This window comes from Empidonax traillii, unplaced genomic scaffold (genome assembly GCF_003031625.1).
Source record: "Empidonax traillii isolate 1590-97213 ecotype Southwest subspecies unplaced genomic scaffold, ASM303162v1 scaffold442:size488032, whole genome shotgun sequence".
Classification (NCBI taxonomy): Eukaryota; Metazoa; Chordata; class Aves; order Passeriformes; family Tyrannidae; genus Empidonax; species Empidonax traillii.
In genome coordinates, this window is record NW_020955635.1 from 271,377 (window position 1) to 286,799 (window position 15,423).

The following is a 15,423-nucleotide window of genomic DNA, read 5'->3' on the forward strand; positions in this document are numbered from 1 at the left end:
CAGGTGGCTGTTGGCACGTGTGGGCCGAGAACTACAGACATCGTAGAAATAAATAACTTGGCCATTTTTGCTTGCATAAGATAATGTGATCATAATTGTGCCCTAACCCTGGCAGCTGTGTTAATGCCTTAAACAAGCATCACTGGGTGACTGAACAGAGCCCCAACACACCTTAACATGTAGTCAGAACTCTCTTCATAACCTGAAGATAAAACTCCATTTCTGTGCATCTCATTTCAGTTATTTTAAAATGCTTCAGGCTGACTTCTGTTTAAGGAATTCTATGCTGATTTCCACCAATCTAAGAATAATCTCACCTTTCCCCTTCCCCACAGAGAAGTGCTGCAACCTACCAAATATGGATGCACTTAAATACTACAGCCTGGTTTTGAAAGGGAGCTCATGGAAGGCTACTGCCTAGTTCAGTAAGGAAAATACAAGTATTAGTTGGCTCAATTCAACACTAAGTAAACACTAAATATAATATATATGAAAGGATGGGCACAAATGCCACTGTAGCATTTCATCATTAACACTAGCCATCTTTCTATTTCAACGATTAAATCCATGATGAAAATAAGCTGGTGAGGAAACACATAACAAATAAATAATGCATATTAACTTACAAAATGTGATACCAATTATCTACATACAAAGAAAAGGTCAATGTCAGTCACTTAAGCCTCACAGAATGTATGATAGAAGCCCTTCTGTGCCTCAGGTGGTGTGTCTGCCAGGAACAGCTGGAGAACCAGCCATCCTGGCTTTGAAGACACTGCACTGCAGCACTGCTGGTGGTCCCAGGCAATGGGAATGCTGATGGCTGGGGAGAGCCCTCAGGAGGACTGCAGGCTCAGTGCTGTCATCTGCTTTGCTAATGCCAGGTGGCAAAACATACATCAGGCATCTGTACAGAAGGAAAACTTTTCCAGCGAGGTTATGTTTGTGTTGCTAACGGGAATGCTTTACAATAATGCTGACATAATTCTAGCACAACAGGTCTCCCCTACAACTCCTTCCCTCGCAAATCAAATGTTTCTTTCCGCTAGTGTTTTATACCCGTGAAATCACTACTGGAGCCTCCAGTGAGGGGATAAATGCCAGACAGGGGTTTTCAATGAGCATTTTATTTTGGTTGTGCACGTATCTTCTCTTTGCCTTTGTGTACAAAACTTTCACTGTCCATTTTGGAGTTAAAGAAAAACGAACTTTTGTAACCTCTGCCACTTCTGATCACCTCTCAAAAATGTCACTTTACACGGAAAAGCCAGAAGTAATTGAGATAAACAGACATCTGTACATTTTAGTCATTCATTTAGAAAACATCTGTATCCATCCATGCAATGTTAAGACTATAAGTAACTTTGCAGTTACATCTGAGCACATTGCTGTGGCAACAAGGTAGTCTTTATCTCCCACATGTATTCTATCAATTTCTTTTTTTCTTAAAGCAGCTTCCTGAAATGAAAAACAGAGAAGGAATGATTAAGTTCATCTCTTTCAAACACTGGATTCCAGGCTTATATAAGACAGCCCTTACTACTTTTCAGCTGTGGAAAATTCAGATGCTGGTCCTTTTCAGGATGAAAAAATGAACTACTGACATGGAAAAATGTGAACTGCTGTTATTTTCAATTAAAAAAAAATTATAGCTGAAGATCTGAGAACATAACTTTTTTTGCTACTGTAGCTATTTTTAATAGAATCCCAAGGAATTTTACTACAGTATCTTTCAAACTACCTCAGCAAGCTGTGATTTGCTGCTTGCTCTAGTGGGAGTACAGTTCATGAGAGTGTGTATGCTAGTAATTTCTTGATCATTCCCTGATGACCTTTTTCTTGCTTAGTTTTCATCAAAGCACTCAGCTCAGATTGGTTAATTGTTTGGAATTGTAAATTTTCCATAATGGCAGGAGCGCACCATACCAGACAGGATTGTGATCTGTCAGGTCTTGGTTTAGTTGCCAAGTCTTGAGAACTCAAGATAAAGTAGAAATTTTAAAAGCATGTTAGTTTAAGTAGAACACCAGGCAATGGGAAATACATCGGTAGAGTTAAGAAGGTTCTACCTATGCTTTCAAGGACCTAAATTAATGTTAGAGTTCTGGGGCTGTCTACTTTTAACAGTGATTATTATTTTAAAAGGGTTGAACTTCTTCAAAAATAATGTCGAAATCTTAGCCTTTAGCGTCCCAGGTTTCTAGACACATAAAAAATATAGTAATGTAGTAAAGGCCACAGGAGAAAACATCAAAGGAGTTAGATATGCAGACAAGACATTTCACTCACATTTGATGCTGCCTAACAAACTCTGCAAACTGACGGTCCTTAGCGTAGAGCTCTATAATTCGAATTCTGTCCTGAATCTCCTAGAATACAAGACACAGAATTGTAAGTACACAATAGAAACTAGAATATTACTGAAATAGCTGTTTTCTGGTTTTTGGAAAATAAAACTCCTATGCATTGCTGCTTCAAGGAGTAGAGCTTGAAACTGTGCACTCCGACACTTTGTGGGGTTTTTGTTGTTGGTGGTTTTTGTTTCTTTGTTTGTTTCTTTTTTAAGTGAAGCACTTTGTTTGAATTCATTAATACTTCACTTTTATATCAAAAGCAGGGTTTGGATAGAATGTGTTATTTCAACAGGCTTTAACAAACCATTTATCTCTCACAGATACCTCACCTACTAGTCCAGCTACATGGTGGATTCACCCCTCTCACAATTGCTTAAGGATATGTGGTTACTTCCAGGATGTAAATAAATCCCTTCTTTTTAGCTTTCTAGAGTAAACCTTGGATACTGTGTGTTCAGAATGAAAGGAGAAGGATGTGATCTAACTTGCAGGTTATAGAAAGACCTAAACTTTAAAAGCCATCAAAAAGTACCCAAAATAAAAAACCCTGTGAAAAGACCTGGATGTACCAGTTTTTTCACTGTGTAACTACTTTTAGTTGGCATTAAAAGGTAAAGGTTGTGTTGAGCAACACATTAAATCTCCCCAACTCCCGTGAAGTCACTTAAGGAGTCAGTTCCTTTTTTTAATGAGAAATCCATTACAGGCCAGAACAAACCCATTCCTTTCTCTACACCTAAAAGCAAGCAGGGAAAGAAAAGCTTTCTGTCTTCTCTTAGGTAGTTGCAGCAGATTTTCTTTGTCTAGATCATAGACACCGGAGAAAGACTGGGCCCACCTCGGAGGTTAGAAGTGTGGAACAAGCTTACTGTTTACATGATCTTTCCCATGACACTATGAAAATAAGGTTATTTACCTCCTTAGTAAGCTCACTGTTTTCATAAATGTGCCTGATCTCTTCACTGCTGTAGTCTGTGGATGTCTCTGCACTGGTAGAACTGTAGGACGTTAGCTGAGGATATCTCCGGTAATAATGGCTGTAGCCAGTCGTATCACTTTCATACATGGGGTTGTATTTAACTGCATTCTCAATGGACGAGAGGCTGTCACCCTGCCTGGGGGAGCAATAAACAAACTGTGAGCTTCTCTGCAGCCTGGAAGGGCAGCAGATAGACTCAGGAAGCCTGGAATTTGGAGGCGCCTGCACATCCTGTTGCTTGTCAACTGTGTGATATAAGACTTACGACAGAATTATCCTCATTGCAGCTGACGTGCTCCAAAGTATTAGATGGCGTCACTTACCCCTGTGAGTCACCGCTGTCACTCTTTGTATACTGGTCTCGAAGGGTCCTGGCCAGGAAGAAGATGACAGCAGATGCCACAAGAAGAAATCCTGCCACAGAAGCAATTGCAATCCCCACAACCAGTGGCTCAGACACATATTCTTCACAGTGCTCCCCCCTGTACCACCAGTTCTCTCCCACACGACACCTGCCACAAAGAAACACAGGGAAATTAAGCACCAGCAAAAGCTTTGGTTAATGTATTTAACTTTCTGTTAGGGTGTGCCCTCAGTTAAGTCACTTCAATAAATATGTTTGCATTGTTCAATCAGCAATTTTCTTCATTATTATTATTGCCAACGCTCTTTCTGGTATAGAATCATATAACAGTTTTGGTTGAAAAGGACCTTCAAAAGCCATCTAGTCCAAACCCCTGCAATAAGCAGGGACATCTTCAACTAGACCAGGATGCTCAGAGCCCCATCCAAACCAATGGGTGGGGCATCTATCACCTCTCTTGACAACCTGTCCCAGTGCTTCCCCACCAGCAGTGTAGAAAATTTCTTCCTTATATCTAGTCTAAATCTACCCTCTTTTAGTTTAAAAACCTTGTCCTGTTGCAACAGGCCCTGGTAAAGAGTTTGTCCTCATCTTTCTTATAAGCCCCCCTTAAATATGGAAAGGCCACAGGAAGACCTCCCAGGAGCCTTCTCTTCTCCAGGAGGAACTATCCCAATTACTGAATTTCATGAAGGTGGGTAAAAGAGTAAAAGCGTAATGTATTTGTGAGGGAAAAAGTCTGTGGGTTTTGCAGTTTAGAGTATCCTCTGATGTGTTAAAACTGGAAGGTGTTTAGACTAAGTAAAAAGTCCTGCCTTGACTGAGCCTTGCATGTGACATATCAAATACTGTACAACTGATAACGCAGTTGTGTTTATCATCTTGTAATGCAAATACAAATGAGGGTGTGTTAACTGAGCAAAACAGTGTAGTGAACTCCACAATGGTTTGGTAAATAGATACATAAAATAAACAATAGAAAGAAGTTTGTGTTCAAGAGTCTCTCTCTGGAATGGTTGCCCAAAGCAGTATTCAGTATTCTTGCCTTACTGTGTTTTTAAACATGAGAAGTTTAATGTTAATACTGACTTTAAAAATACCAGAAAAAATAATAAATTTGCATTATGTGTGTTTGGGAATTTTCACTATAAAAACTCAAGGAATTTTAAGGTGCTATGACACAGCAATGAATCTTGTTGATAAGAAACATCAGTAAATTAAGTTTTCTAACATAATTATCTGAAATAGTTTCTGAAAGTAGCAAGCAATACTTCAATTTTTTCAGAAAGTTCTTAATAAATACAGGCTGTAACATGCTGGATTTCAGATACTTACCAGCTTCTAATTAACACTATTATACGAATATGATTAAAGTTATAATACATCTGTGATAATATCCATTTTTATAGTTTTTTAAGCTTTTTTTCTTCTGTTAAATACTAGAACTCTGACCTGAGAGATGTTCTAGGCAAGCTTTAAAAAGAAAATCACATGAAATAACATAAATAACGACTACTAGTAATAACGTTCTTCTTTGCAATAATTCTCGCAACTTTTGTTGATAGGTATATTTTGCTTTTAAAAATAGACTGTTACTTTGCTTGAAAAGTAAAAAATTAGGTGCAGTGTCAGCAGTAGCATCAATTTTTCTGTATCTTGTACTAAGTCTTTTCCATTACCTGCAAAATACAGCAATCCTGTTCAGATGCATCTATATCTTTTTTTAAGAGAAAATTTTAACTATGGTGCCTGTGCCTTGATCCCTTTATGAATCACGCACAATTTTTCCCAAATGTCCAATATTTACTGTTATAAGATTTTCTTAAATGAAAGCATTATATTTAATACATTTTTTCTCTATCAGTCTGCCTTTCAGGTATGAATTTTTGTGATGGGATTAACTACTATATGTTATATGACATTATCTAACACTTTGGGGACAGAATTTATCTCCAGAGGTTCTGTGAAGAAGCAAAGGTCAACACAAGTGATTTGAAAAACAGAGTGTGCAACTATTTTTCCTAAATAGTAAGAATAGAAACATCAGGAAATAAGCTATTAATCTATTACTGTCTCATTTCTGATACAGAGAAAAACTAATGTTAATATTGGGACTTGGACACAGCAGCATAACATGAGTAATAATATCTCCTCACTTGTCATGCATTATTGTACAGAATTTTAGACAAATCTTGTAGAATGCTACAACACAGGAGACAATAAAGGGTTTTCATATAGGAAGCACGACTTCAAACAGCAGGATGACCTACCTACAGATGGCCCCCTGCCCAGGGCTTATGTCACACTTCCCATCATTCAGGCAGAAGTTTGGTTGCAGATCACAAATGCTGTTGCACGGCAGCCCGTCAATGCTCAGGTAGCCAGGATTGCAGACACACTCAGCTTCTCCACTCCAGCGATTTACTAAACACTCAGAGAATTCATTGCAGGCCTGGAACTTGCAGGGATCTGCCTGCTCACCTGACAATACACAGAGCAGAAAATATTAACGATAGAGGAGAACCTTAATTGAGGCAAAGTGCTGGCTGCCTGTTGCCATTTTCTCTAATGGTCTCTTAGTTAATCCACAAAAATCCAGTTTGCATCTTTCCCAAGTAACAAAAGGTGAACAAGCACCAGCAAGTATTCCTCTGTCTGCACAGTGCATGCCAGTGGCACAGCTAAGACCACCCAACAAAGCAATCAAAAAACTGAGTACATAAAGTGATCTTTTTCTTACTGGAACATGCAGTACCTCATACGTTCTCTCTCTGCTGGAACTACATTTTGCAAATGAGTAAAACACAGCTGAACTCCAGTATTTCTTGTAATAGAACACTTAGGCAGCATTTAGGGACAGGCAAGGGGACTTGGGGCATTCACCATCTTCTGTAAGGGGATTTGCCTTTTTGTCTGCAAGGAATATAGCATTCAAGATGTCTCACTTGTATCAAGCTTAAGAGGCTGTCATACCCCTAATGATCAAGATCAGAAGATTTCTCATGCTAATTAGACCATCTTTTTAGGAGAGCTACCTGTGAAGAACAGCTACCATTTGCCAACAGGTCAGCACTCTTGTTTTTCTCTAATCTTAAAACAGGAAATATTTTTGAGTTGCTTATATGGTAAACTACTGGCTAAATGGACAGAGAAAAAAACCTTTCTCTCTGTGTCAGAGGAGTGAACCAAGAGGGCCTGTAACTATTTAGTGCAGTCAAGATCTTACCACAAGAATGAGGCAGCTGTTACCTGTGCAGATGCTCACCTGGCAGCTAAACTGGCTACCACCTGTCGGAGTAACCACATGGAATAAGTTCAAACCACACATGAAACTAAACACAAGAGAGATGGGCACCACTGTTCTACCTGAACAGGCTACTCCCTCACTCCCCAGGTAAAGTGCAGTGGCATTGTACAGAGTATTACATGAGTGAATTTTTCTCCATAATTCTATAGGGATCCCATACAACTTGCTTGGAGTCCCACTTTTATTTTCGTCTCTTTAGTCCCATAACAGATTTTTATTTGTTTGTTTGAACTCTGAAAGACTGTTTCTAAAGCCCAGACTGTGAAAATCAGTGGGCAGTCTCTGAGCTGCTGGGATCCCTAGTACTTAAAGCAGAAATTGTTTTAAATTCCTTGCTTTTAAACTGCATTTCCCTGCTGTCCTTACCCGATTCCACATCCAGGGAGTATTTATCAATGGCCAGGTTCATGGTGTGATATGCAGTGTTGCAGAAGTCTTCCAGGATCAAGTACACAGCATTGGTGACATTCCGAGGCACAGGTTTGGCAAATTTCATTCGGCTGTTCACCACAATGCTGCCGTTTCTGAAGTTCAGGATTTCCAGATTCTGGAAACCTGTCAGATTTGACTGAAGGTAGGGCACCAGCTGCAACACAGGGGATGTGACAGAAAAGCTGAATCTTTGAATCTCTCTCTACTCAATTCCATTCCACTGTTACTGCATCAGACAGACTGAATGACTTTATCCAAATCCTGCAGCAAAGGCATTAACCTCTACCCAACTGAGTTCTGTGCTGGCAGCCTGCCAGGAGCCTGAGTATTTCATGTATCTTTTAAGAGTATACCAATTGTCAGACAGTTTCTAAAAGCTTATGATTGAGAAATACAGTTCTCAGGGCATAAATCGTGTTCTCCCTTGATCTGAGCACCAGCCATAATTGCTATTTCACAGGGTTTCTCCTTCAAGCATGTCCCACTTCCCCCTCTCTGTTTTGTTCCCTTATCTCCCCCCCCCCAAAAAAAAAAAGTTAATTTCATTTCAGTCAGGAGAGGTGAATTTCCCAGTTACAACTTGGCAGTTGTTGCTGTATAACTCCTGTGAAGCTTTGCTAGTCATCAGCCAGGGAAGGAACTGCTTAGCTCCCTGAATCACCTCTTAGGATAGGTTGAATGTGTAGCAGAAAAGTTACCCCATCACTAAAAAGTGAACTAAAAAGTTCTGCTTTAGAGAGAATATTGAATAAATAAAAGACAAACATCCCACCACCTGTTTCCAGACAGAATTTTCTCATGGAGTGACACAAATCATATCTGTACATACCAGTTTTGTAAGAGAGATTATTAAATATCATTACCAACAATTTGTGTCTATGTGGTCTTGAACATTTAGTATAGAAGTGATTCTTACCAGTTCCAAGAATCGCTGTTCCAACGCTTTGTATTCAGGGGAGTTTTTATTAAAGAGGTCCTCTGAAAACATCATGTTGGTAACCCGAAGACTGAAAAACACAACTAGAGCTCGGGACGGGACAGTACTGCTGTAGTGAGTCTCATGTGTGGCCCAAGCCACACTGGCCATCTCCGTGGACTGGATGCGAGTTGTCAGCTCCATGTGACTTTCAGTCATTCTTCTTCCCTCCTCAGTCTGCTCAGGAAAAAAGTGGACAGTGCTCACACGATCCAGGTCTACTGAAACATCCAGGGCTCTTGTCGTTTCATCCCCCAGCTTTGTTGAGGCAGCCACAGAAAACGATGTTGTGGATCCCACAGGAGGGAGATGGGATGGAAGCTCAGCAGGGCTTGTTGTTACTCTCACTGTTTCATACTTCTTAGCAGTGCTGAAGCTCATGGAAACGTGGTCTGTACCACCCTGCCCAGCGAAGTCCTCCAGAACAGTGGTCTGATCTATTACAGAAGGAACTGCAGTTGAAACTTGAGGGGCAGCTGGCGTTGCTAATTGCACTGCCTGATCTAAGGAGGTTTCTAGTGTTCTGTCAGTAGGCCAAACATCACCTGGTCTCTTCACTGTTGATCCAGTAGTGTCTTGGCCTGTCAATGATGAATCTAGGGCTTGCTGCTCTTCTGTGGAAGCATCAGGCTCCACCATGGAAGGACCTGCAGTCAGAATGGTTCCTGAAGAGCTTGTGTCCCCTATTGTAGCAGCTTCCATTACATCTAGCTGCTTCACTGTGTATAGTTCTTCTACCATTGTCCTGTCTTCCTTTTGCTGTTCAGTTTCTTCAGAAATTATGTTCTGATCTACGCTTGACTCTTCAGGTTGCTCCATACTGACAGTCCCTGTAGATGTAAGTAGGTGATCTTCCACAGACAGATCTGTGTACTGTGGTGAGACAGGCACCTCTCCGGTCGGCATGTCTACAGTGGAATGATCCACTGAAGGCTCCAAAACCAAGGATGGTTTAACAAAAGAGGAATCATACATGCTGGGTGTTTCTGCCTGTGTAGATGGTTCCACAGATGATGGCTCTTCTGTCTGTAACAGAGGTACTGGCGGAGTTGTAGTCTCTGGAAAGACAAATATTTCAGACTCATCAAGGAAATCTTTTATATTGACTATACGTTCATTCTCATCTTTGGAAGGATCATAATCTAATTTATTGTCAGAGTTAAGAATATAGTCTAAGATCATGCCTTCAGGGATATCCTCAGTTTTGGTTAACAAAGACTCATTGTCATCTTCAAGCCAGCTATCAGGACCAGGGTAGAAAACTGGTTCCAGTGTTGCTTCTTCCCAAGGCCAGATACTTGATTCCATTTCTTTTCCTGAACCATCAAAAGCTGAACCAGACCCATCATCATATATAACTCTATCTCCAAGAAACATATCAGTTTCATCTTCCATAGGGGGCACTTCTAAGGGAAAAGGAATTTCTTCCACAGAGTCTGCACTGTCACTGCCCTCAGGACTACCTTGAGTTTCTTCTTCCTTCTCAGCAGATACTATTTCTTTAATATCAGTCTCCATGACTGATGAAGAGGCCACTGTTGGTGCAGGAAGCAGAGGAACTGCATAATCATCTGTAGATGGAAATTCTTCAGGCACAAGGTGAGAGGGACTTGAAGGCAAAATATCTTCAGATGGTCCAGTATCTTCAACTATTAAAAATAAAAATAAATTTCACATTAGTTGTTGTTTATGATAAAAAGAGTCAAATTACATGAACTTTATTTTCTGTAGACCTGTATTCCACGTTTGCCATAATATATCCTGGCCTTTGTATGCCAAAGTCAGAAGGACTCCTGTTGACCTCTCCCACTTCCCATTCAGATATTATATGGGCCAAGTCAAGACACACAAAATTAATTCTAGGAAATTAAACAAGCACAATGTGTGTTTCATTTCCAGAAGGGATAAACATGAATTATTAGCTATTACAAGCATTTTACCTTTGTATATTTTTCTTGAGTATATGCATACAGGAAAGGTAGAAATGAGTAGAGAAAGAAATCCAATTTTTAGACCTTTCTGAAAAGTCATTTTGGTGAACTGTAATTTGGTGAGTATCAGGAAACACTGGCATCCAAATTTAAGCTCCGGTCAATGGCATTAACATACCATCTAAAGAACTGGGGGGTGAAAACCATTCCAGAGAGTCCTCAGAATCATGCTCTAACTCTGGTGCAGGGACCAAATGAGGAGTCTGACTCCCATCCTCTAAATTCAGCCCATCAGACAAAGAAGTGTCGTCAGCCTCTGAGGAGAGTGGAGCTTCAGGTGCCAAACCAGCCTCCAAGTCCAGGGTTCCTGGTCTTGGCTGGATTTCACTCTCTGAAGCAGAGTCTGGTTTGGTGTAATCAAAGGGCACAGCATTGCTGACTGTTGATTCATCTGCTGAGGGACGTTCAGCTACAAAGGTGCCATCCTGGAACACAAATCCATTATTAATATTTCCACTATTACAGGGGGAAACATTGATTATCTGCACTGAGCTGAACACAGAGAGGGTGATAACAGCAGGCAACAACAAAGACTTGCCTCTGTGAGAGAGCAATGCAGAGCAGCAGGAGGGGCTAAACTGGGAGGACTGGCAAATAAAGACCTTTTGCTAACTGTGTGCAATACACATGTAAAATTCATGTCCTTGTGGCATATATCATGTCCAGCCGTGTCCATTAAAAAGGGAAAGGAGCCATTCAGATTGTTTGGAGTAGAGCATCACTTATGGCATCAACAGATTTGTTGTCTACACCCAACCTCTTATCCTTTCTTATACTGAAACAGTGAATCTGTCCATCTCTAATTAAACCAAAGATAAATTCTGCCTGAATTCCTAAAGCAAGATGAGATTTTAGCAGCTATTATTCATCAGCTACACAATCAATATAGTAATTATAATACTGCAGTAACTGTGATACATAAAACAGCAAAGAAACAGAGCTTGAATGTATGCATGCCCAGTGATCATTTATTGGTATCTTTTAGTTTTGGGGCATAAGAACCCGGGAGGAAAACAAAAACCATAATGTAAAGAAGAATGCTTAGAACCTGGAATAACTTTAGTCTCAAAGCCTGTGCAGAAAAAAAAAAAAAATCTATCAGCAGTAACTATGAACAACAAAGAGTATGCAGAACAAATTGTTTGGAATGTGAAAAAATAATTTGGTTTCACATCTCCAATTTCCACACTGCTTACTTACTACTTCACACCCTAATCATTATTCGGTTTACAGTTAAAATAGTTAGCACATTTCATCTTTGAATATCAATCTACTATCACGGTGTCTGATGAGATAATTATATTGGGAAAAGCCAATAAAGAGATTAAGTTATTTGGCCAAGGCCACAAAAAGCAAGCTGCCAGCCTAAAATGTGGGAATTAGTGTTTCACACGGACACCTGCCCACATATCAATGCTGTGCAGTGGTCTGCTATGGATCAAAAAAAACCCATGGGATACAAAACCTGCCAAGAACTTTCAAGAAGCAGCAATTTACTAAGAACAAACCAACTGATGGTAACGAGCAAAGTTAAGTGGGCAGTGGACACAGGGTTCTATAATACATATTACAGTTCAAAACCATTTTAACTCTTTCTGGAGCTCATCATTCCTGACAAATTTCCTTTTATTACTTGACCAGCAGGGATAACAGGAAGAATCCAAACACTTTTCAGTTTGAAATTTAACTCCTGGTTGAAATGTGGGTGAATTAAATTTTCAGCTTCATTCAAACTGCATTTGAATGCTTTGGAAACAGGCTAATTAAGATATTTTTATTAAATTACTTGTTTACGTGCATTGATCACATTTAAAAATGCCATTTGTTATGCCACCACAGTCTCCTCACATTCTTTAATTTATATGGTAACAAGCAGTTGAAAAATATAAATACCACATAGACATGTGCTTGAGCAATTATATTTTTTGGCAAAACTGACCACTATAAATAAAGCTGTAAAAACAGTTACTATACAAAAATAGAAACAAATTACACGTACAAATTCCATAAAGAATGAATAAGGACTACCAGCAATAGCTTCTCAGTACATTTTTTTTTTATGTCAGCACTTAGTTCCAGGGATTGCACTTCATCATTTATTCAGATGTGGATAGATGTTCCTATGGCAACTGACATTATTCAAAGATTCTTGTTACAGTGCAATATATTATATTAACAAGTTTAATATCATCTTGGCAAGTTCTGGTTTTTGCTAATGTCTTTAGAAAGGCTTACAAATATGACAGATGACTGCAAACACAGAACTCCCTCCCTGATTTTCCATTTTCTGCTGCCAGAAAGGCATTGTATTCAGAAAGCCAGAGCACTCTACCTGTTACAACTCAACAGAAATAACAAGAAAATATGGATTTCAAAAAATAGACTTGATTTTTGCTTTACTTTTTGAGAGAGCTGTAAAACTCACCCCCCCCCCCAAAAAAAAAAAAAAAAGGAATTAGTGGTACCATCTGCTAGCAATTAGATGGTGAAGTCATGACAGTCCTGCATTATGTCATAACTATGGATGATAATACAAATCCAACTTATTCTCAAATCAGCTAAGAAGAATCGTAGCAAAATTCTTTTCCATAGGTAGCTGTTCTACTTAAGTGTATCCATAAAGGTTCGACATCTGTGGAAATAATTGATCAATTGCTTACTGTTTAAGCATGTTTATGATTTTCTTAAATTTATGTGAAGTTACTTCCCAAATTATCTGTGTTTTGCAGGTTGTACACAGCTGGTTTGGGAATATATTCAGTATCTTTTACATAATTAGAGTTCTTGCTTGAAGTCATAGATTACTTTATTGGCAGCTCATAATTAGAAAAATATAACTTCCACAATTTTTTTCATACACATTATTCCCTAAAATTGGCTTAAAATTTATTACTATACAGCTACCGCTACTCTAAAATCTTCTTGCCTGCACATCTGCCAGATTATCCACAGACAGAATGTAAAGATGGAAGGATTCTTTGTCTTACTAAAATAAATATCTGCAATATTTTAAACTAGTTAGACAGCCCTAGTAAAGAGAAAGACCTTTCCTGAAAGTTAACTTAAATTCACACTACGTTTAAGCCATTATGGCAAATCCATATGAATTTGTATTTTAGACACCAATGATTAGTTTTTAAAACTCCGGAAAAGCTGGCACGAAATTAAGGATATTATACCTGTGTCCATTCTAAAAATATTTGGGTTCTGTGAAGTGACTACAAATTTTGCTTACATAAAGCTTTCAGAAGCTGACCTGAAATTAGACGTGTCTGTCACAACATTGTCTCATAATGGGCTTAGTGAGAATCTAACATCCAGCACAGGTAGACCTGGATTTTATGGCACCATCTGAGCTCATTTCTTTGTGGAAGGCACATCTGTGTTACACAACAGAGTGCAGAGCAGAAACCTACTGCCCAGACAATGCTCCACCACTCGGAAGTTCTCACTGTTGGCAGAACCACTTGACTTGCTCTCAGCATGGCCAGCCCTTAACTCAGTATCTCTGCCCAAAGTCTCTTTGCACTGCACAGACATGGTCAGGATACTGAGACTCCTGTCCAATAGGGAACTTCAATCTATGTCCTGGCTTGTTCCAGAGGTAATCAGAGGAGATAATTACAATTTCACTGCCTGTTATATTTCTGTTTCCTTTGCTGGCATTAGGGGGATGGACATAATTTTAAAATCAAGTTGACAATTTTCTGTGAAGGTAATACAGTAACAAAAAGAGCATATGAAACAGCATTTTCTCCCTTCTAGCAGCCAACTTTAGGGTATACATTTATTTGTTGTTTTCCAAAAAAACATAGGATAATGGAAGGAAGAATCATGTCTTTAGAGAAGTTTACAGTCTAAACAAGATGATCACAGAAAACTGTTGTGCAACAGATACCAGAAATATCATATGAGAGATTTCACCCGTTTTTACTCTAATACAAGGTGTGTCTTCATTACTACTTATTCTGCACGTAAAGAGGATAGAGAAGCTCTGGGTATTGGCTACAATTCCACCTTGTTGAGTCAAATTGTTCAAATGTTTCCAAAGGCCTCTGCTCAGAACCATACTCACATCAAACTCCGGGCGCTCCAGCACAACTGGATGCTCAGTAATCCAGGGTGGGTATTCTGATGTGGGGTGTAGTATTTCTTTCACTGTGAAAACATAAATACTTGGGATCTAAAGGCTGCCATAGCACTGTGAGGAAGTTGTGTGGGAAAACTGACTGGAAAACCCTCTCTGATCTCAGATTTGTGAGTAAAATCTTTTCAAAAAATTTGCCAGAGAGATTTTGTTCCCGGAGATGCCCCCAAATCACTGATAGGAAGTACAGAGGAAAGATGAGAACAAAAGGATGACCTCTTTCATCACCTCTAGCAGGATCACTGAACATTCAACAATAACCCAGGTATTTCCTTTGTGCTGCTCAAGGGCTACCACGCTGAAGGTCACCTTGGTGCAATGTGCATCACGTGAAACCCTTTTATTTCTATTAATTTTTGGAAGTGTTACTGGAATTTCACAGCACAAACCTCAATGAAAAAAAAAAAAAAGAGGCTAGACTAATGGATTAAAAAAATGGAATGCTGCTGCTAATGATTTAGTCTGGTTAAGATCAGAGCAAAGCAAGCTGTAACATAGTTGGTTTTGTTCTTTCTGTTTAATTATTATAAGAGGGCAGCTGAATAATTCACTCACCTGAGATTTAGTTTATAAAAATTCAGATGTGTGACACACCAATGCATCATGATTAATACTCACCATTAGTGAGCTGGAGAGAGTTAGGGTCTAAAGACAAGGAAGTGTTTTCAAGCAAAGCGTTTTTCTGGAGGATTTCAGCAATATAATCCTGGAAATCACTGATGGTGTATACAACTGTTGGATTATCCTCTATGCCCATAAAGGAGTTGTCCTCCACCTTGTTGGACTGAAGGTTAATCAGGTCCCAGGTGGCATTGCTGATGGCTTTTCCATCAAATGTAACAGCATAGTGAACTTCCACCCCACTTCAGTTGT

The 15,423-nt window shown here is 39.3% G+C and overlaps 1 protein-coding gene across 9 annotated transcripts in view; it reads right to left on the reverse strand.

Annotated features, from left to right (window-relative positions):
* Positions 1–797: 797 nt before the first annotated feature.
* IMPG2 (interphotoreceptor matrix proteoglycan 2) overlaps positions 798–15,423 on the reverse strand; it is a 56,556-nt gene continuing 41,930 nt past the window's right edge. For 7 of the 9 annotated variants that reach the window (XM_027894749.1, XM_027894753.1, XM_027894752.1 and 4 more), the window contains 10 exons: positions 15,169–15,413; positions 14,479–14,561; positions 10,522–10,828; positions 8,353–10,061; positions 7,371–7,590; positions 5,968–6,178; positions 3,657–3,845; positions 3,271–3,469; positions 2,290–2,369; positions 798–1,458 (listed from right to left, as the gene is read on the reverse strand). In XM_027894749.1, the coding sequence (XP_027750550.1) occupies positions 1,446–1,458; positions 2,290–2,369; positions 3,271–3,469; positions 3,657–3,845; positions 5,968–6,178; positions 7,371–7,590; positions 8,353–10,061; positions 10,522–10,828; positions 14,479–14,561; positions 15,169–15,413 (3,256 nt within the window). In that variant the 3' untranslated portion in view covers positions 798–1,445. Of the gene's footprint in view, positions 1,459–2,289; positions 2,370–3,270; positions 3,470–3,656; positions 3,846–5,967; positions 6,179–6,962; positions 7,591–8,352; positions 10,062–10,521; positions 10,829–14,478; positions 14,562–15,168; positions 15,414–15,423 lie in introns of those variants that run through there. The other 2 variants (XM_027894754.1, XR_003572461.1) reach the window with 2 other exon arrangements.